General features: G+C 42.3%; 1 protein-coding gene across 1 annotated transcript; it reads left to right on the top strand.

The window, feature by feature from the left end:
* On the top strand, positions 1-22,761 carry LOC117507052 (nuclear receptor subfamily 1 group D member 1-like). The gene is given in 10 exon segments (XM_034166751.1): positions 1-19; positions 9,035-9,204; positions 9,206-9,347; positions 9,435-9,523; positions 12,444-12,588; positions 18,793-19,361; positions 19,453-19,515; positions 19,517-19,639; positions 21,227-21,437; positions 21,524-22,761. Coding segments are annotated over 10 exon segments (1,728 nt in total). The 3' UTR covers positions 21,721-22,761.
* Positions 22,762-23,109: the final 348 nt, after the last annotated feature.

The following is a 23,109-nucleotide window of genomic DNA, read 5'->3' as shown; positions in this document are numbered from 1 at the left end:
ATGGACAACAGCCCCGGTGGTAAGTCAGCTTTAAAGCGTTTTTATTTACGACTAATAATCTTTGACAGACTATCGTACGTAACGATATTGCAATTTGAAGCTTTGTAGATAGTTATGATTTACCGGCATTGTTCATTGTGCGCAGTTGCTTTGCGCACATACGTTGAAACACTCAGTTTGTGGAAGATTACAGCCTGTTTACAGTCACACTGGTTTAGAGAGAAAACTGGTCTGGATTTCTTGGAAATCAGCTGTGTGTGATTCAGCATGTTGCCAGGTGCTGCTGTGAGCTTTGGTTTTGGCGTGAGTGAGTGAGTGAGCTGCAAAGGGAAGTCCTTCAGGAGATATTTTGCAGCCTACTTCCGATTCTTTACGCGTAAACAAATAACGCCCTCTGAACATTCTGTTCCCTTTTTAAAATCCCTCTTAACCACAGCAGTTAGTGAGTGACGCATTTCTTGGACGTTGCCAGGTTTGAATGATGTTTCTTTTTGTTTCATGCAGAAGCCTGTGTGCGCTTTTTTCCCCCCCTCCAAGCACGTGCACTGAGTCAGACCAAGCAATTTACAATGTCCCAATTACAGTCTGTGATTCTAATTCTAGTACTTTTGTGTCTAGTTCTACCAGAACATGAATTACTGTCTAAATGCAGCACAAACTAACCTTCAAAACCAGATTTTAAAAGTATTGTAGTGTAGGTCCGTGTATTTCCGGAGGTATACTGCGCAGTCCGATTCCTAATTAAAGCAATATAATTAATCCTAACAATAAAACAAAAACCACAGCCGCAGTGAATAAAGACTTTAAATTCCTGCGTCTTTTTTTTTTTTGTTCTTTTTTAATACGCACCTCCTCCCCCGCGGGCTGACCGCACGTGTACACAGCTCCAGTGCCCACGTGCCGCTATTCAAAGCGCCCCGCCCCTCGCGCTTGTTCTTGGTTGCGCGCGTGCTCATCCAGTTAGCGCGGGTGTTCCTGGTTTCCTTCGCTCGCTTGGTTAGTAGGTCAGACAGATTTGACTGAGTTATTGTCAGTTATCTGATTTTAATGTTAGTAACCACTCATCTGTGCAACACAGGAACTGTGACTGCGTGGTTTGTGATACTGGAATGATAAATTGACTCATTTAGCTGGAGTTTTACAGATTTAAGGTGCCATGGCTATTCAAGTTCCTCTTAGTAATGATGTTATTTCCTATGACTGCCCATCCTGGATCTCATATTGAGTTGAGTTAAGAAGGGCGTCCGGTAGAAAATTTGTGCCAAATCAACATGCTGGTCCATATCAGATCTGCTGTGGCGGCCCTGAGTGAAAAACAGAGAAGCTGAAAGTACTTATTATTTCAGTCCAGAGCAAACGGGAAGTGTTGATGGCCTCACGTGAAGTGACTCTGGAAGAAGCAAAAGTTATAGTTCCTTGACTGGCTTCTCGGGGCTGGCTCCAAAACAGAGCACATTCCCATAGGAGTCCATGTTAAAATGTTCAACTTAAGAGCAGAAATAAACATGTTACAGCCTGGTTACAAAAATAGTTCTGTTCTCTGTAGATAGTATCCTCCTTCATGACAACTCTACTGGGGTGACTTTTTTTGCTAACTTCTTAGTTTGAGATGTTTTATACCATAAAGTTCTGTCAAATTGGGGTGTGGTCGCTTTGAGTGACAGCTGCTCACCAGAGTTTCTAGGCATGTCTTAGCTAGAGGTGGGCGATACCAGGAATTTTGGTGTTGATCCAGTACCAAGTAAATACAGGCCCAGTATCGCCGATATCGATACCAATACTTTTTCATATTTAAGCTTCATAGATCCAAGGGATCCAAAGACCTAGGATAGAATTTGGCCAAACATTGTACGTGACAACAAAATACTTTATCACAATCAACATTTTTGTTTAAAAAATATCACTCAACACAACTTAAACAAAATCTCCTGAGGTAGAGGCTAGCAAACTACAATACAAGGTTGCACTGCTCCATGTTGTGTGGCGCAGCGCTGCTCTTACAGACAGAGAGTAGACTTTGATGAATCTGCGTGCGTAGCAGTCAGTGCATGCGAGAGGGAAAAAAAAGCTTGAATATCGATCTTTTTACATGAGGATCGTTCAATATCAATACCAGTGTTGGTATCAATATTATCAATATTAGGATCGATCCGCCCACCTCTAGTCTTAGCGTCTTTAGTTCAGAGGCCGCTCAATGCGACCGGTAGCTGTAATGGAGGCTGTCTGTCATTTGGAGTATTTTATTACAATAACCTTGAATAATACGGCTTGTTGTGCGATTAAACATCCCAAATGATATTTTTAACACATCTCTGCTACATTATTCATGCTGAGTAAAACTCTCATCTTATATAATGTTGTATGCTAATGGTGTTAGCATTTTTAGCAGCTGTCAGTATCCTGATCTGTTATTGCACGATTGAGAAAATCAGTGGCTCATAACTTTTAATGTCCACACTAAAGCAAATTGTTATGAGAACCACCACGCAGTACCCAAAAATATGATTTAATAAACACCCTTTAACCAAGCTTAGCCTGTTAGCTTAGCCTGTCCAGACTTGAAGACAGAGACGTGTTCAGGCTGGTTTTGTCACACACTGAGCTATCCACGCTCCCCCCTTTATGTATTAATGAGTTCATCATGCTGCTGCTGTGAACGCGGCGATGCCCAGACGTGGGCTTCATATCGGCTGTTCTGGCTCTCTGTAGAAATCCTATGGGTGATGTCACGCAGGCTTTGTCCAGTGTACATAGAGTGTATGGTCCAGAGTTATTTTCCATCCTGCCCTTCACAGCAATGTTGTAGCTAGTTGTCGCTATAGTCCAAATATTTAGTGTTGGTGTTGAGTTATTAGCCCAGATACACATGTTGTAATCATGCTGGTAAACTATAACTGTTCCATTGCGTATTTTAACTTTATACACCCAAGATTGATCTGCGTATTGTAGAATGTGGGTGTGTTTATACTTGAACAACAAATATGTGTCTGACAATGGGACGTTGGCATTTCAAGCAACACACTTTTTTATTGTTGGTGTAATCTTTTGAAAGGTTGACAATCCTTCCAGTAAAACCTGTACATTGTACACTTCGGACCTAAAAGCTTTAGTGTTACCTGATGGCTTTGGTCTAAAATGATGGAAAATAAAATGTATTAAAAATAGTTCTTTGAGTCAGGGGGAAAACATTGCCATCATTAATGTGTTTAAGTCCTGGAAGGCATCTCACGTCATTAGGTTGTCCTGAACAGCATGTTAAATAACAGGATGATCTAAGACTCCACTCCTGAATCTGGCCTTTGTGCTTGCGAGTATGAAAGCGGAGCAGACAGTTGTCCGACTCCCATTAAAACCAAACTCAGTTAGGATGATGGCTTTCCGAAGGTCAACCATAATCTGTTTCTTCTCATCTGACACACAAAAATGGATGTCATTTGCATGAAAAAACATTTTTACATGAGGCCATTAAATATGGCCACCATGTATTGCGAAGACTTTGCGTCCGTCTGTCCGCCTGTCTGTCTGTGCTCAGCATAAGTCCAGTCCTCAAATTCACAGAGAACATTCTTGGGACACAGACCTTGGACAAGTTCAGAGATGGCTAACCTTGACCTATTTTAAGAGGTTAAAAATTCATGTTCTGTTTCTTTTCTTTTGAGTGGCGGGGCTGACAGCCAATCAGAATAGAGCATCACCGTGATGTCAGTGGCAGGTCACTATGAAACTGCTTCATTTATGTGTTCATATGACATGTTTCTCATATATTCTTTAAACGCTAGTAAGAAATAAACACTTCTAAAACTGAAAACGCTGTTTTTGGAATAATAACACCTCTGAAGTGATGTACAAGACAGTTCGCGGATGTGAGCATGGTGATGTCACAGGCTGGTAGCTAGCTGCAAACTCTATTTCGTTTGTGTACAAATATAACCTGCTTGTCATATATTAAGTAAAGATAGCGAGAAATAAACACTTTTAAAACTGAAAATGCTGTTTTTGTACCCTGATTACACGACCTGTTGCGGACATCAGCGTGCAAGCTAACGTCTGCTAACTTCCGCTCTTGTCAAAAGCTCATAAATGTAAATATTGTGTGATTAATTGATAGAGGGGTTTAATTGAACATGTACAAATCGTAAGTAAGACAGTTGGATCTTAATAATTAATGTAAATAACAATAAATGTATAATTTTTTTATATATATATATATATATATATATATATATATACACACACTTGGATACACTGGGATACCAATTAAACAACTGCAGATTATAAAGAAGACAATGCTCATATAGCTGAGGGTATTTAGCATTGCGTTATATTTGACCTTATGACCCACTATCGAGAACCACACCCACATAGCAATTACAAATCACTTGTAGGGTCACTAACCTTCATAAGTAAACATTAGCTGTTTCACATGGCATAAAGCACATTGCCCACGCACCTTGGTAAATGTTCACCTGAAGAAGACAAACTAAGGAGTGTCTCCTTCCTGACATAGCACCAATGTGGAGTTTGTACACTTGCTGACGGTGGGAGAACACAAAGGAGGAAGTTGGGGAGGCTCATAGGAGTGTTTTGTTTATTCTGTGGTTCTTATGGCCCTACAACGTATGCCTCAGGCCACATGTTGAAACCATGTGCAGGGATGACAGGGGTTCAACTTGGATATTTGCCAAAGTCAGTGTTACGAAACTGTTACAAGAGGGCAGAGTGTGGCAGCTGTAGATGAGTATGTAGAGGGTGTATGAAGGGGGTGTGGCAGTAGGGTGTGGTTTCTGACAGTTATGCACACGCCTCCTTGATGTTTAGCTTTCAGATATGCACATTTTCTCTTGTGCACGTGGGTGTATTTGTGGAGTATGTGTGATACTGGTGCTGGCACAGTCTGATCTCACATTCAGCACTGACACGTGTGAGCTGTGGACTTACAGAGAGCTAAACAGAAAGGCAGCACGTGCGCTCTCAAGGAGAGCAGGCCCACGAGCAGAGGGAGGCTTTATTGCAAATGATTTGAGGTCCTTGAGAGGAATTGGACGCAGGATGACTGTAGAAAATTCAAGTGGATAGTGTTTTTTGTTGTTGTTGTTTGCTTTTTTTTTTTAGATAATAATGCTGCTGAAATTAGACTAACCTAACCTACCTGCAATAATTTGTCCTATTATGTCTTTTGAGGCCTTGCACAGGCTGCGCACATAATGGTTCATAATATAACTGTTTTCATCAGTAAAAGCACAGTGACACACACGAGTACAGAATCTGAGTCTCAGTTGAGCCTTTACACTGAGTACCATCATCTCAAAGTGGCTGATCACCTGCTGTGGAGGTCAGCTGGACTGAAAACCTGCAGACTCTTGGAGCTACTCTGCACACGCACCCAATCACATTCTTCACATGCGAGATTGTTTCATATGACAAGGTCATTGGATCACTTCCCACTGTCATCTAATGACAGAGAGGAGGAGGAGCACAACCTGTGACCTACAGATAAAGTGCATTATAATCAGACCTCTGGTGCTGGTGTACTCTACATTTTCATGTCAGTGTGCTCGATGTAACGTCAGAAACATGACATATTTGCAGTTTACAGTGACCCCTGTGGAATGCAGTCACTTTAGGTCACAGCACCCTGCTCGTGCTCTCTTCCCCCCCACCGCCGCGTAGCCACAGCATTAAAGCCCTTCTTCTCCCTTCCAAATGTGATCTACCCACTCTACTTATTATTGTTCTGCTGCTGCTGTTATCTACACGGGACTGCGCAAAGAGCCTTGTGAGTCGGGCGGGAACTGTGTCAAGAGTCCATGTGAGCACACGGTCAGGTGGCTGGCAGATAGATGGGTCTGCGGGCCCGAAGCCACAGGAGGGAGAGAGGAGGAGGCAGTGGGAGGGAGGAGGATAGACGAGAAGGGAGGAGGGAGAGGAGATACAATGGTGCTGGCTGGCTCAGCCTGCACGTGAGGCGCTGCCTTTCATCTTGCAGGGAAAGAACACACTGCAGGGCGACTTCATGAATGCTGTGCTGTTGGCTAATGGTACATTTGTGAATTATTGTGACATGACTCGAGTGTACAGACGAGCCATTTGGCTTGTGTAGGAGGTTATGGACTCGCTGTGCCACTCACGGACTTACTGTCATATGATGTTTTCTTTGTCGTTTTCCCATTACAGTGGATTTACTGTATTAAAGAAAGGCTCACCTAAAAAAGAGTTCTGATTGGTGCATTCAGAGTGACTTTAATGTTATATAAAGGTTCATAATTTTTGTTTGTACATTTTCAACAACCAGTTGTCCTCAAAAAGATAACAACCCCCCCAACTGAAAAAACAAAAACAAAAAAATTGAAAATGTGGCAATGGAGGTTTTTTGTTTTGCATTCTGCGTCAAAGAAAGAGCATGTTTTTCTGGGCTATGCATTGCTAATCTCCATTTACAGTCGAGGGGAATTTCTCCATCTCTGACATAAGGGCGTGTGTGTGGCATATGTCACTTTACTATTTCATTCTTTAATCTATTCATCCAATTTATACATTATTAATCCCATTTGGTGTATGTTACATAAGCAAAACAGGCTTTTTGCATTTTTTTGATACATTAAATGTAACTACATTTTAATCACTATCCTCATTATATGCCCTTTACTTTTGGGAGTTACAAAGTGTTAGTATTCATTGTTTTTGAGTTATTGTCTTAACAACTTGGAGGGGATGGACTCGATTCATTTTTACCTCCGCCAAGGAGGTTATGTTTTCGTTCACGTCCATTTGTTGGTTGGTTGGTTTGTTAGCAGAATTACTCAAAAAATCCTCGATGGATTTCAATGAAATTTTTACCAGGGGTGTATCTTGGCCTAACTTAGAAGTCATTAAATTTTGGTAATGATCCGGAACACGATCCAGATCCAGTAATTTTTTAAGGATTCTTTATCATTGCAGGATAGGGCCAATTTCAACATTTTATCATCTGACTTCATGAAGACGGGTCACAAAGGCTGAACAAAAATTAAGTTACGACACAATAATTTAGCATTTGTTTCTCCTCATTGAATAAACCTATTAGAAAATAAAAAAGCTTGTGTAGTTCATGCAGTTTCTCTTTATGAAGAGAAGGAGAGAGCATATCTCACCCATATTGGCCTCTCTTCATTGGCTTCCTGTTAATTCTAGCATAGAATTTAAAATTCTTCTTCTTACTTATAAGGTTTTGAATAATCAGGTCCCATCTTATCTTAGGGACCTCGTAGTACCATATCACCCCAATAGAGCGCTTCGCTCTCAGACTGCAGGCTTACTTGTAGTTCCTAGGGTTTGTAAGAGTAGAATGGGAGGCAGAGCCTTCAGCTTTCAGGCTCCTCTCCTGTGGAACCAGCTCCCAATTCAGATCAGGGAGACAGACACCCTCTCTACTTTTAAGATTAGGCTTAAAACTTTCCTTTTTGCTAAAGCTTATAGTTAGGGCTGGATCAGGTGACCCTGACCATCCCTTAGTTATGCTGCTATAGACGTAGACTGCTGGGGGGTTCCCATGATGCACTGTTTCTTTCTCTTTTTGCTCTGTATGCACCACTCTGCATTTAATCATTAGTGATCGATCTCTGCTCCCCTCCACAGCATGTCTTTTTCCTGGTTCTCTCCCTCAGCCCCAACCAGTCCCAGCAGAAGACTGCCCCTCCCTGAGCCTGGTTCTGCTGGAGGTTTCTTCCTGTTAAAAGGGAGTTTTTCCTTCCCACTGTAGCCAAGTGCTTGCTCACAGGGGGTCGTTTTGACCGTTGGGGTTTTACATAATTATTGTATGGCCTTGCCTTACAATATAAAGCGCCTTGGGGCAACTGTTTGTTGTGATTTGGCGCTATATAAAAAAATTGATTGATTGATTTATAAATACATTTGCTGAAGATCTAAGGGTTTAACCCTCTGAGGCCGACGCCGTCATATACAACGGCTAAGCCCAAGCTTTACTAAATTATAAATAACTTTTTAATGATATGAGATAGAAACTTACTTTTTTTTTGCTAAAAAGTTAACTCCGCAGACTTTCGACCCACCGTCCACCATCTTTGTACTCCTCATAGAAGCTGTGTGATGACGTGCACAATGTGAGTGTCCAATCGAAATTGGTTCACCGTCACATGGATTCCAAAATCCAATCGTAGGGCAGATTCACCTCACATGACACACCAAAGATTGTTTTTAGGAGTAATGTGTTGCTAGTTTATTATAGTTTGCTGTGTGTTTTGAATAAATGAGTGTGGAAAATTATTTTGCCGCTTTACTTTTTCCTTTCTTATTTCTGATTGTAAACCTTTATTACACTTATAAAACCCAACTATAGCATATATATTTTGAAAGTACAGGTTGTCCTGAAAAAAAAAGACATAAAACTTGATTGTGGGATGAAGGGAGAGCTGTTAACCGCAATAATAAAACATTTATGCCAGTCGAGTGAACTGTCCAAAAAATGCCCTCGGACCCCAGAGGGTTAACCGCTGAATCTGAAACATGACGGTAGATGCATGAAACTACATGGAATAAGTCTCTTTGCCAAAGGGTATTCCATGTGACGTCAGTGACCCTATGGACTTGGCGGAGGTTTGCACTCTCCGAGTGCTTCTAGTTCTGTCTGAATTTACAGATTACGGCTTTATCCAAAGCATAGGAATGTTATGAATGCACAAAAAATTCTCCAGTAGGCTTTTAAGATGTCAAAGGAGTTTTGCAGGAAGTTTGTGCTCAGTGGGGTTTTTTTTTTTTTTTTTTTTGGGTGGCAAGGAAAAAAATAGCACCTGTTCAAATCCAGATCTGAACCACACGAACTCTACACAGCTAAGTCGATCTGAAGATGAGCGTCACTGTTCAGTTGTGCATCAGATCAAATTACTTTTGTCCCAAGATGGTGTTGGTTTTCTGAGTGTTTGTGAAAGTCTGTATCAAAAAGCATTGTTCAGCCCTTGCACTCCCACTCACACCGTGCACGTGAACTCACACCTGCGCAGCTGCAGCTCAGTGAGGTGTGTAATTTTTCCTCTTGTAGGAGGTGTTATCTTATACGCGGGTTCATCCAGCAGTGCCTGCCCGAGTCCTGGCAGCCCTTCGAGTGGATACCAGACCCAGTCGCCCTCCTCCCACTCTCAGCCTTCATCCCCAGAGGGTGCCTCTTTTCAGGAGATTGGGCCTCTGAAGCAAAGAGGGGAACAACTCGGAGGGAAGTTCTTCCCCAAAAATGGTCTTCCGGTTTCCTGAAGTAAACAATGTCCCAGTGACCCAAATTACAACAGCATCAAGTGCAGCCTATAACCACCCCACAGTGGCCAAAAGACCTTGTGGTTTTACAGGCACCTTCACCAGTAAGTGGACTTTCTGTGCACGCCTTCCCTTCAGCCTCTGGTGACTGCGTTTCCCTGTCTGATGTTGGATGTTTGTCTGTTTTACAGAGACCGGAGGAATGGTGCTCCTGTGTAAGGTGTGCGGTGACATTGCATCTGGGTTTCATTATGGCGTGCATGCATGCGAAGGCTGCAAGGTGAGACCTAACAAAGACCACAGCACGCCATAACCTTTTGTTTTATTCTTTCATGTAGTACCCACATACAAGGTCTGTTAGAAAAACCTGATGGATTTGAATCACGTGTGCTTGCATGAGCCAACCTTGAACCTTCGTGCGCATGCGTGAGTTTTTTCATGCCTGTCGATTGCATCATTTGCTTGCAAGCAGCCTTTTTGTGAGGATGGGTGGAGTCTCTTGTCGTTTTTTCTTTGCAAGGAAATGGCGGAACGACTGGAGCAGCGCAACTGCATCAAATTTTGCCAGAAACTGTGCGACAGCCAGGTGGAAACCATTCGGATGATTCAAACGGCTTTCGGTAACGATCCTCTGGGCATCACACAGATTAAGGAGCGGTACAACCGGTTTAAAGATGGCCGCACAACGGTGGAGAGCGCGCCGCGCTCCGGGCAGCCATCAACATGCTGAAATGACCAGATCATTTCCAAAGTGAACGCTGTGGTGATGTGGGACCGTTGTGTAACTATCTGAGAAATTGCGGAAGAGGTGGACATCGGCACGTTTTCGGCACATTCCACTGAGACAGAAGATTTTGCCATGAAAAGAGTGGCAGCGAAATTCATGGGCACAAAGCTGATGGCGCAGCAACAGCGCCTCCGTGATGAAGTCTCACAGGACATGTTGTAACATGCCCATCTCGTCCACAATTTCTCAGATAGTTACACGACTGAAAAGCCACCAAAAGCCGTCTGAATCTTCTGAATGGTTAACGAGCTGGACATGTTACAACATGTCCTGTGAGACTTCAACACGAAGGCGCTTTTGCTGCGCCATCAGCTTCGTGCCCATGAATTTCGCTGCAACTCTTTTCATGGCAAAATCTTCTGTCACAGTGGAATGTGCCGAAAAAGTGCTGATGTCCACCTCTTCCGCAATTTCTCGGATAATCACATGACGGTCCCACATCACCACAGAGTTCACTTTGGAAATGATCTGGTCATTTTAGCGTGTTGATGCCGATCGGAGCGCAGCGCGCTCTCCACCGTTGTGCGGACGTCTTTAAACCGGTTGTACCACCCCTTCTTCTTCTTTGTCTTTCGGCTGTTCCCGTTAGGGGTCGCCACAGCAGATCAGTCGTTTCCATCTCACCCTGTCCTCTGTATCTTCCTCTGTCACACCAAACACCTGCATGTCCTCTCTCAGCACATCCATGAACCTCCTCTTTGGTCTCCCTCTTCTCCTCCTGCCTGGTGGCTCCATCCTCAGCATCCTTCTCCCTATATACCCTGGGTCCCTCCTCTGCACATGTCCAAACCATCTCAATCTCGCCTCTCTGACTTTGTCTCCAAACCGTCCCACCTGAGCTGTCCCTCTGATATGTTCATTCCTAATCTTGTCCATTCTTGTCACTCCCAAAGAGAATCTCAACATCTTCAGCTCTGCCACCTCCAGCTCTGCCTCCTGTCTTTTTGTTAGTGCCACTGTCTCTAAACCATACAACATAGCTGGTCTCACTACTGTTTTGTAAACTTTCCCCTTCACTCTTGCTGATATTCTTCGGTCACAAATCACTCCTGCCACCTTTCTCCACCCACTCCACCCTGCCTGCACTCTCTTCTTCACCTTTCTACCACACTCTCCATTACTTTGAACAGTTGACCCCAAATATTTAAACTCATCTACTTTCACCACTTCTACTCCTTGTAACTGCACTATTCCACTGGGCTCCCTCTCATTCACACACATGTACTCAGTCTTGCTTCTGACTTTCATTCCCCTTCTCTCCAAAGCATATCTCCACTTCTCCAGACTAGACTCAACTTGCTCTCTACTCTCACTACAGATCACAATGTCATCTGCAAACATCATAGTCCATGGGGACTCCTGTCTGATCTCATCTGTCAACCTGTCCATCACCACTGCAAACAAGAAAGGACTCAGAGATGATCCTTGGTGTAATCCCACCTCCACCTTGAATGAGTCTGTCATTCCGACTGTGCATCTCACCGCTGTCACACTATTCTTGTACATGTCCTGCACTACCCTAACATGCCACTGCCACTCCAGACTTCCTCATACATTACCACAACTCTTCTCTTGGCACCCTATCATAAGCTTTTTCTAAGTCCACAAACACACAATGTAACTCTTTCTGTCCTTCTCTGTACTTTTCTAACAGTATTCTCAGAGCAAACATTGCATCTGTAGTGCTCTTTCTCGGCATGAAACCATATTGCTGCTCACAGATCTTCACCTGTTTTCTAAGCCTAGCTTCTACTACTCTTTCCCATAACTTCATGCTGTGGCTGATCAGTTTTATGCCTCTGTAGTTACTGCAGCTCTGCACATCACCCTTGTTCTTGAAAATAGGAACCAGCACACTTCGTCTCCACTCCTCAGGTATCCTCTCACTTTCCAAGATTTTATTAAACAATCTGGTTAGAAACTCTACTGCCATCTCTCCTAGACATTTCCATGCCTCCATTGGAATGTCATCTGGACCAACTGCCTTTCCACTCTTCATCCTCTTCATAGCAGCCCTCACTTCTTCCTTGCTAATCTCTTTTACTGTTGTACCGCCCCTTAATCTGTGTAATGCCCAGAGGATCGTCACCGAAAGCCGTCTGAATAATCCGAATGGTTTCCACCTGGCTGTCGCCCAGTTCCTGGCAAAATTTGATGCAGTCGCGCTGCTCCAGTCGTTCCGCCATTTCCTTGCAAAGAAAAAACGACGAGAGACTCCACCCATCCTCACACAAAGGCTGCTTGCAAGCAAATGATGCAATCGACAGGCGTGAAAAAACTCACACATGCGCATGAAGGTTCAAGGTTGGCTCATGCAAGCACATGTGATTCAAATCCATCAGGTTTTTGAGAAAAATAAAAAGGTCGGATACTTTTCTAACAGACCTCGTATGTTTTTTCATGTCTTCTCCAGGGTTTCTTCAGACGCAGTATTCAGCAAAATATCCACTACAAGATGTGTGTGAAGAATGAAAATTGCCTGATCATGCGCATGAACAGAAACCGCTGCCAACACTGCCGCTTTAAGAAGTGTCTCTCTGTGGGCATGTCCAGAGATGGTGAGAGAAGTGTCTAAGCACAAACACTCAGATATGCAGTGTCCAATACTGAAAGGGGTTAGTTTATTTTATGTCACTATGGATTAATCAAGAATTAGAGGTTGTGAATTGGCAAACAAACAAACAAAAAAAATAATAAAGTGGGGGGGGGGTCATGCATTGCTTTTAATCAAAGGATGAATCAGTGGTGCAAATGTCAAGATATCTTCATGACAGCTTGAGTGTAAAGGCCCATTTTTGCTCACTTATGTGCATAAATCTATCTACACATTTCAAATAGTGTCACTGTCTACATATTTCCATATGTCCTTTATATTGGCAAGGATAAGGATATTGAGAAAACCATCCACCAGAGGGCACTGCAAATCCTCTTCAAAGTTACTGACAACTTCAAACATGGTGGCTATAGAAGATGTACTGCAAAACAGAAAAAGCATAAGCAGCGGTGTAGACGGAAGTGGTCTCTGCAGCCATAAAATACAACAAAATTATATATATGTATTAAAAAAAACTCTCCTTAAAATATTCCACCATTATTGATGGTCTTCTTTGTGCCCTTTTGCATTGGGTAGTGTGCCACTTGGACTTTGCCTGCACTGCCCCTATGATTATCAGTGGTGCTACTGTGTTTCATCTGTATTCATAAGTGTTCTGAAAATGGACACAATAACAATAATTTATTATACAAATAGTGACTGGTTTGGAGGGACATTCCATTATTCTGCCCGATAAACCAGTCACCATTTGTTTTACTATACATCTGTGTAGTTAATAAATTTATCTTTACAATTGTGTGAAAAATTTACTAAGTCATTACCCCATCAGTATCCACGGACGCAAACCTTCTGCTCTCCGCCATGATGTCGTCTGCGATGCATCACCCCTGTGCAGGCGCGAAGCATTGTTGCCCCGTTATGACAAAATCGGTCCGCAATCTCACAATGTTGCCCGAAATGGTGTAGAATCAGTCAGTAATGTGGCTTTTGTTAACTTTAGATGATTTATCGTGAAAAGTATTGCAATTATTACATGCAAATCAGCCAATCAGAACAAAGGATTTCAATCAGATGTATAATAAATTTTATTAATTAATCTCCTCTGGGGAAATTGTGTCTCTATATATTTAACCCATCATCACTGCAGACTTTTTTAAACCGTCTGTTTACAGTAGGAGCAGTGGGCAGTCACTGAGTGGCACCCAGGGACCAACTCCAGATCTTCACACACTGCCCTAGTCACTAGGTCTGTAAAGAGTACAAACCTAATAAAGATATTATTTTTTAAATGATGGCTAGAAACCAGAGACCCCAGAGGAAACCCTCCACAGACATGGAGAGAACATGCAAACTCAACACAGAAAAGAAATGGGCACAGGTGGATTCAAACCTCAGACCTTATGCAAATATTAACACAATGTGTGCAAATATTATGCAAATATTAACATAATGTACACAGAGTATGGACAGAAGACTCCATCCTTATCTGTATCTTTACACACACACACTCATCTTCACCCGCTTAGTCCAATTAAGGGTTGCGGGGAGCTGGAGCCTATCCCAGCAATCATAAAGCGCAAGGCAGGGTACATCCTGGACAGGACGCTAGTTTGTCGCAGGACCACATATAGACAAGTAAACACATTCGCACTTGCACGCACATCTATGGACAATTTAAAGTTCCAGTTCACCTAACCGCATGTCCTTTGGATGTGGGAGGAAGCAGAGCACCGGAGAGAAGTCACACAAACTTGGGAGAACATGCAAACTCCACAACAGAAAGGCCACGGGTGGGAATCAAACCCACAACCTTCCTCGCTGTTAGGCAGTGTTAACCACTAAGCTACCGTGCGTCCTTATCTGTAGTTAAGTTGAGGAAAAATTAATCTTGCCTGATTATTTCCTCTCTTTCTTGTAGCAATCTGTGATTTATCACATAAGGGAAGTCTCTCATCAGTCATGGAGAAACTGTGACAAATGTTATTTTAGGAAACTGGAGCACAGAGTTGTTGATTACCCCATGTGGTAAACAGTCTACTGATTATGTCAAAAGAATATACAGCTGTGAGCCAGTTAATCTGAGTTTACTGCATTGTCCCTCGGCTGGAGTCTTATCTATGGGAATATGGCTAAATTAGGTGATAATAAATCATGTGATGTTCTTGAGCAAACATTTTTAGTTGACCCAAAAAAGACAATAGTACACACAACAAAGCAGGCATGCAAAAGTCACATGCTGATTTATCATTTCAAAAAAGGCAAACATCTCCATTTTTGAAGTCAAATAATCTATTATAATAGCCAAGTGGCCTCTGTGTGTGTGCATGCATGTGTATGCTTTGATCATGGAGAAAGTTGGGAGGAGCTGACATTGTCCTCTGGTATGCTTAAGTATACCAAAGCGCCTGGGGCAACTGTTTGTTGTGATTTGGCGCTATATAAATAAAACTGATTGAAGTATTTTGGGTCAAGGATGAACACTGCAAAAAATGGAAAATTGAAAGGACTAATTTTTTTTTGAGAAATTAGGGATATTAGCTTACAACAGTGAACCAACGGACATTGTGCTGCAATACACCATGGAGTCTGGGGTTTAAAATGTTATTATTGTGGTTAATGTTAGTTTAACAGTTTTGTTAATGATTATTGTGTTGTTACTGATTTATTGTGTTTTGCAGTTCAGTTGGTTTGTAGTCAGTTTAGTTAAGTGTCATGTTGCCGTTACCATGAGTGGAAAGTGTAGTACGTTTGTCCTTTTGGCAACTGTCTCTGTAGTGTGGGTGTGTAAAAATTAAAAGTGCCTGCTTGGGGGCAGAATGCAGAAATGACAAAAAGCTCCGGCTTGGTTTTCATTTTTCAGCCCGGCTTGCCACAATAAATTAAGTAGAGTGGCATCCGTGTAGTTGTATGCGTACCTGTGAATAACTGAGAATCACGGACAAACTTGGGGAGAGCTGATATTTGCCATTTGGTGTGCTTATGCATTATGAGTCAAGGACTAACGCCACCAAAACGGAACGTTGATAGGACCAATATTATTGGAGAATTCAGTGATTCTAATTTTCTTACCTGTAATCCTTTTGTTTGGTCACCTGAGATGTGACCAAACAAAAGGATTGTAGCGGGGCAAATCATTTCAAATATTATTCAGATTCTCATACAAGCACTGAATTTGGCAGTATAGGTCACTTATTCAGAAAAAAAACAAAAAGCCAATGGTCATATGAAAAATACAGATTCTCTTTCAGCTTCAAAGTTAACCAAGTGGGATTTTTAGTGTAGTCTAGGGTGCAGTCTTCACCCTCATTTGGTTATGAACTGGGTGAATGGGTTAGGGTTTTACTGTGGAGTGACTGCAGTGCCAATCCCACAACCATCCTTTTTGGGAGACTGATTCTAATGTGCATGTTGTGATGGTGGGAGGGAACTGGAGTGCTGAAGGGACTTTCATAAACATGAGAACTTGCAAATTTGAGTCATAAAAGAACTGAGCTTTGGAAGAATCAAACCCACAACTGTGGCATGAGTGCCAATTGCTGCACACTGTGGTGTCGAAGAAATTAAGATAAAGCTCAATGAATAGCTACCTCATTGTAAAGCTAACTGAAAACTAATGTAATCTAAACCTAACAAAATCTAAAAGTAATTGTGTGTAGCGCGCATTATACTGAGCATGCAGCTAACTGACTCTAATGCTAACTTAATCTAAAATGAACTCCGTGTAAACTAACTGAATTTTAAGCCAACTGAACCTAAAACTAAGTGAATAGAAAGGTATCTGTACAGAAAGCTAGCTAAGCTATCTGAATGTCAGCTAACTGTATCTAAAAGTAATTTAATCTAATTAATTGCAGAGAAGTTAACTGAATTTGAAATGAGCTAAATATTAAGATAATTCAGTGTAAGATGAATTTAAAACAAAATGAATGTAATGTTGGGGAAAGTGTAGTGACACGGACCTACAACAGGGGGGCGCAAATGAACAGTCAATAGATGAGCCAAAAGGTAACAATTTAATGTTGTGAATGTGCACAACGATTATACAGACAATCACAGAATCTGATAGTCAATACACAAAGGTGACGTGTGAGCAGGCTCGAGGATAGAAGACGTCTGTCTGAGAAGAGCCGAAACCACACGATTTCCACCGCCACACCTGGTGAATACTGGAGCCGCCAAGTTCCCGAATTCCCAGGTGATCACCGTCCCCGACTGTCGGATCTGGTACTGCTGGCGAGGAGCACAAACAGTGAGATGTGGGGTGTGTGCACACCCAGTAACAAAACAGTCAGAAGCTGGAAAGTCACCTCCACCTCTAATCCCACACTCGTGCAGCTCCTGTTAAACCACTTATCTGGTTTGGGTGTGAAGCGTAACCGTCGCTGTTCACACCAAACGCCAATCCAGCAGATAAGGCACACAACAGGAAAACGGCTGCAAAAGAGTTCAGGACTATTATTTAAGTTTAAGTCAGCAGAAAAAATTACCTTCACAGGTAGATGATATCTCGGCAGCGAGGTGGAGATGACGTCCGGCTTTTATGGAGTGGATTGATGAAGTGGAGATGGGGTGACAGCTGTCATGAGTTGATGGGTGACAGCTGTCATGAGTTGATGAGTGACAGCTGTCAACCCCGGCTGTGTCCATGGCGGCAGCACCCTCTCCTGCCTGAAGCCCGCACTTCAGGCAGGGCTCCCTCTGGTGGTGGGCCAGCAGTACCACCTCTTCTGGCGGCCCACACAACAGTAAAGCTAAAAATGTAGAATGAACAGAATCTAAAGCGATTGAAGCTAACAGCATCTGAAAGTAAAACTAAATTAACTTAGTTTACACACTAACTGAATATGAAGCTACCTGAACATAAAATGGAATGCAACATAAATGATTGTCAAATCGAACATCAAGCTACTGAACATAACAGCGAATAATAAAGCTAACTCAGTTGACACAGCGGTGGAATAGATATGAGATGTACTGGCACCACCTGTCATTAAAATGTGTCTTGTATCCAGATTGTATGTCACTGTTATTTTAAGATGATTACAGTTACAGCTGGCATTAATGTGTCTCCACTGACCACAGTGAAATCTGTTTAAGCTCTGATGTCCAAGTCACATCACGCATCGACTGGTTTGCACATTTCAAAAAGGAAAAAAAAAAGTGGTAGCTGCGGTATTTAGTTGGTGCTTTTGATGTGGAGCAAGGAGCTCGTTTGAACAGCTGAAATGTTAGAGACAAAGACGGAGGAGAATGATGATTTATACAGCTGCATTAGCTATGGCTAAAGCCCACGTATGCGCTGTCAAAGCTTATTCTTTTTTTAATTTACAGAAAGCTGCAGGGTTATCCTGAAGAGATGCACACCTGCACTCTGTGGATTGAAACACTTGTTTACACTGCTGTTATAAATGTGATCACAATATGTCCCTGGAGTTGGTTTGTCCAATTGGATATAATCCGGCCGAAATGTATTTGAGGGCATTTCCACCTGACACTTTCATGTGGTTGAGTAATGTCTGATTGCAATGTGATCACCAAAATAAACATTTTTTTAATGCCAAGCACAAAAGAGTCAGTCATTATAATGTATACGTTGTCATATTGGTAATGTCGGCCATCTTGGAGAATGGCGCTAGGCTATTTTCCATTTTTGTATACCTGGTGTTCTTTTAGGAATTGGCACCCCAAGGTGGATACATGTGCCAGTTTTGGTACTTGTATGACATTTCAAAGGATTGGCTTGATATGAATAGTTCCTGTACCACCATATATCTTTCTTGTCATTTTGACCTTTCTACTGTTCTGTCACTCTGTCACTTCTCTAATGACATCATGTTCAGTGCTACTGACCTAGTGACCTAATTCCACTGGAAAAAAGGAGCCATTACTCAAAGACGGAGAGGCTGGGGGAGGTGTGTTATAAATAGGGCTGTCGTAGAGGTGCAGCATTGGGGGATGGTAGGGCGTTTGCCCATATTGTGGTGTAACCACATCGAGGGAGTCGGATTAGTCAGAGAAGACACTGGATTAGTGAGCCACATACAGAGTAAAGGGGCATGTAGAGGGTAGGATTCAGATTAGACCATGTAATTTTATTGACTATGTTTGAGCTGTTTTGTACACCAAATAAGTGCAGGCAGGGAAACAGTGAGGGATATCAGTAATTGCTAATGAAGGGTGTGCTCTCTCATCTGATTTTTCTCCTCAGCTGTACGTTTTGGCCGTATTCCCAAACGGGAGAAACAGAGGCTGCTGGATGAGATGCAGAGTTACATGAACAGTCTCAATGAATCAGCTTCCATGGAAATAGAGGCATCTCCTCCCGCTGAGTCACCCTGCAGTCCACAGAACCCGTCCAACGAAGCTTCCCTATGTCAGTCTTACCACGGCAATTTTGTGAGCAATGATGAGAAACCACCCAAGATGGCTACAAGCAACAGCAACCTTGGCATTATTTCTTTCCAAGCCAGTTCAGTACAAGAAATGGTTGTGTCTCACACTTCGACTCAGCACAACCAGCCCCATTCCAGTCCCACTCATGGGGGGCAGTCAAATATAACTTCCAGCTATCATGTTCCCACACACTGCCCTGTCACATCCAGTAACAACAACCCCACCGACATTGATAACGCCAAGTACACATTCGCCACCAACCAGAACCAATGCCCAGTCAGTCGGTCTCAGCCCTACCCAACCAATCAGAACACTTTTCCAACCGGTGATTCCCAGAACCATAATGGTTGCCCTTGGAAGCAAAATGGGGGAGCTAAAGTCTTAGTGAGTATTTATAACTTATTTGTGACTATATGTGTTAAGTGGATCTTTTTATAAATATTGCTAATGTGTCGGTCCCTGTCTCTGTCTCCAGGCATGTCCTCTCAATTCATGTCCTGTAGCCCCAGCCAGTCGCTCCAGTCAGGAAGTGTGGGAAGTCTTTCTCTCAGTGCTTCACGCCTGCTGTTAAAGAAGTTGTGGAGTTCGCTAAGAGCGTCCCGGGCTTCCAGAGTCTTAGCCAGCACGATCAAGTCCTGCTCCTCAAATCTGGCACTTTCCAGGTACATTAAACTAAAGTCCAGATTGTGGCTCAAATTATCAAGATCGTATACTCACTCTGCAGATCTTTACCACCACACAACTGTTCGCGGTGCTATGCAACAGTTCTTCTGCTTTAATTTAATCTCCAATCATTGCTAGCATTAACCATATGATTCGCCGCACTTTGGACTTCAAACTATACTGTCTATGAAAAACAGTCCATTTTATGGATGCTTTTTCTTAAAGCTAACCATACTTCCCATATGTGCAAGAAACAATGGAGACCTGTTCTTGTGCCTGAACTGTAAAACGGAGGAACTTCAGAAAAAGAGACATATTGGTCATGGACAGGCAAAGCACCAAATATGCATTCTGATGGAAAACAAACAACAAATCGTGTTCCACCAAGAATCATGTTACTCAATTAATTAAGAGTTGACAGCCTTAACTACTACACTACTGTATGGCTAAATTAGAGGAGGAGATTATAGCAGTAGAAGTTAGACTTTTTAGATGTTTTGGGGTTAATCTTTTCACTCAGGACAAAAAACAAAATTAATTGGGGCAATATTGATTTAAGACAAACATCACCATGAGATAAATGTCTAATTAATGTAATGACACTAAAAACACTTAACTGAAACTAGCTGACACTCACTAAATGTCAAGATTCACCTATTATGTAGGTAGCTGCTTACCTTAGCCCCCTGCCCATTCATTGGCACTACTTTGCACTGAGTCATTACAAGTCGATAAGTTGATTGAGTGACTGAGGGAGGGGCTTTCTGTAACACAGCAGTCCTCATTGGCAAGGTGGTACCACTGAAGGGACTGGAGGCTAAGGTAAGCAGCTAAATCTATAGTAGGTCATTTTAAGATGCTTACCTCCATGGGGATCTGTTCCGCACTACCACAAACTCCAAGTGACATTTTTGCCTGTTCAGTGGTGAGAACAAACAGTTTATCATGTTTTTACCTTTTGCCCTGCCATTAATTATATCGACAGTCAGCCTGTCACAGTCTTCGTATTCTAATTAAGTGTAGATTAACCCCAAATCATCTAAAAACAGAACTGAGGTGGAAAAATGTTGAATCTGACCTTTAAGTACATAGAAATGTGAAGCCAACACCCATGTGCAGCTACACTTGTCCCATGGCCGTGGGAAATGAGGTTAACTCCCAGGCTAACATTCCATTAAACCACCAGTTAATTACAGCAAAATATTTTTTAATAACCAGTCTGACAGCTTTCTGCTTTTTTTTTTTTTTTTTAATTCTGTCTCAATAGGAAACTAAATTGTTGTTGCACACTTCTGGAACTTCAGATTGTGTGTTATTAGCATTAGCTTCTTTTCCATTGTGGTGACTGTTGCTGTCTGACTGCACGCATAATTGTGAGTGTGGTCAAATTTAAAGAAATTTGAACTTTTCAAAGCAATGAGTGTCACATTCCTCCACACAAGACTTACAAACATGCCACAGTCACAATAATGGAGGAGAAACATACAAAATATGCTTGCTTTCACAGTAATAGTGTCAACATGTAGTACTACTTTCTCTTTCCTGGAAGTATCCTGTGATGCTGACTGGACTTTCTTTACTCATAGGTTCTGATGGTGAGGTTCTGCTCAATGTTTGACCCCAAAGAGAGGACGTTGACTTTCCTCAACGGGCAGACGTACTCGCTGGCGTCCCTCAGGGCTCTCGGCATGGGCTCCTTACTGGACGCCATGTTTGACTTCAGTGACAAGTTGGGGTCTTTGGGTCTGGAGCCAGATGAGATGGCGCTGTTTATGGCTGTGGTCCTGGTATCTGCAGGTACGACTAATCTTCAAACACACACACAAGAATGTATACGTACACGCATAGTTCCTAACTTTTAGCTTCTTTTTTGTTTGTCTCAGACTGCTCTGGCATAGTGGAAGTTGGAGCCGTGGAGCAGCTGCAGGAGAATCTAATCAAAGCTCTGCGCTCTCTTATCAACCATCGTCGCCCGGGCGACAGCACTCTCTTCCCCAAGTTGTTGCTTCGTCTGCCAGACCTGCGCACCCTCAACAACCAGCACTCTGATAAGCTGCTAGCGTTCCGCATCGACCCCTGAACCAGCCCGAGAGCAGCAGCTCACGAAGCTATCTGCTTCAGAGACCCTTCTCGCTCACCTGTGCATGACTTGTTTGGTGCAGTCGCTGGCCTCCGCGTGATGGCAACTTATTGTCGGAGCTGTGTGACGTTGTGAAGCAGACTGAAAGGGGAAGAAAAATCTCAGTGAAGGATGCAGGTACAGCAGTAGGTGGAGGCTCCTTAAGCCAAACCCATCTCCCTCTCCCCAGCTACTTCCAGGATTTCTTAAAAAAAAAAAAAAACTTTTAAACAGGACCCCATTCTTCCTCAAGTACCTAAACATCAAATCATTTTCGTACAAAGTGATGCCCTCTCCCTCCTACAAGCTGTTCTCACTGTTAAAGACCAAAACGAAGATAGCGAGCCGGTTGTCTGCCTCACCAGATGTCCTCTGAACTCTGAAGCACATACGTTTACCCAGAAAAAACTCATTTGTACTTCATGCTATCAGTATAAAAGGCACTTTCCGTGTATCCACAATCCTCATATCTGTATTTAGCAATAGAAACGTATAACGCAGTCAGGAGGAGGGCTTTTGTGTGTCCTTTGGTAATGACTTTCAGAATATGTCATAATAATGTTGGACACCTTTATGTAAATCATCCATTTGTGATTATTTAGAAAACAAGTATGTGAATTGTTTTGCTGTAATCAGGGAGAAATTATTGGTCATTTTCGACCACATCTGACGGCTTACACATGATGGTGTTATGTTTTGTAAATATCTTTTTTTTTTTTTTTTAACTAACTTGTTAGATTACAGATGCTTGGATATACAGTATAAATGAAATTAATACTGAAATATTTTATGAAGTCTATACATTTAACAAAACATGAATAGAATGCTGTATGGACTGCTAAAGCAACGCAGCATTTGAACCACTGCTGAATATAAACTTTTTATTTCAAGCTGTGTAACTGAAATGAACATACTGTCAAATGACTCCATCACCTTGTGAATATTTTGTAAATGTTTTATTGTATATCACAGAGTACCATTATTAAATAACAATATAGCATTTCCTTGTGTCTTTTTCTTTTTTAATTTGCATTCTTATTAATCTGCTTCTCTTATCGGCATTGCCACAGTATAATAGAGATCTGTAACCTAGCAACAGAAGCAATCAGCCAATCAGGCTCCAGGTCTGAGGGTCATTAAGGGACGTGTGATTAAGATAAGCACCGTGTGATGTTTGAATGTGTGATATGTATAGATTCAAGCACATTCAGATCAGTTACTGTGTCAAACTATAAATGCAGATTCAACTCTGCAATGTGAAAATATGAGGATGAAAAGACACTTTGTGCTGTGGCTTAACTTGGGCTCAGAACATGTAGAAACTCTGGACGTGCAGCCAGGCAGCACAAG

The sequence above is a fragment of the Thalassophryne amazonica genome, chromosome 3 (genome assembly GCF_902500255.1).
Source record: "Thalassophryne amazonica chromosome 3, fThaAma1.1, whole genome shotgun sequence".
NCBI classification, from domain to species: Eukaryota; Metazoa; Chordata; class Actinopteri; order Batrachoidiformes; family Batrachoididae; genus Thalassophryne; species Thalassophryne amazonica.
Note: the sequence above shows the minus strand (reverse complement) of the source record. Positions and strands in the feature narration are given on the sequence as shown.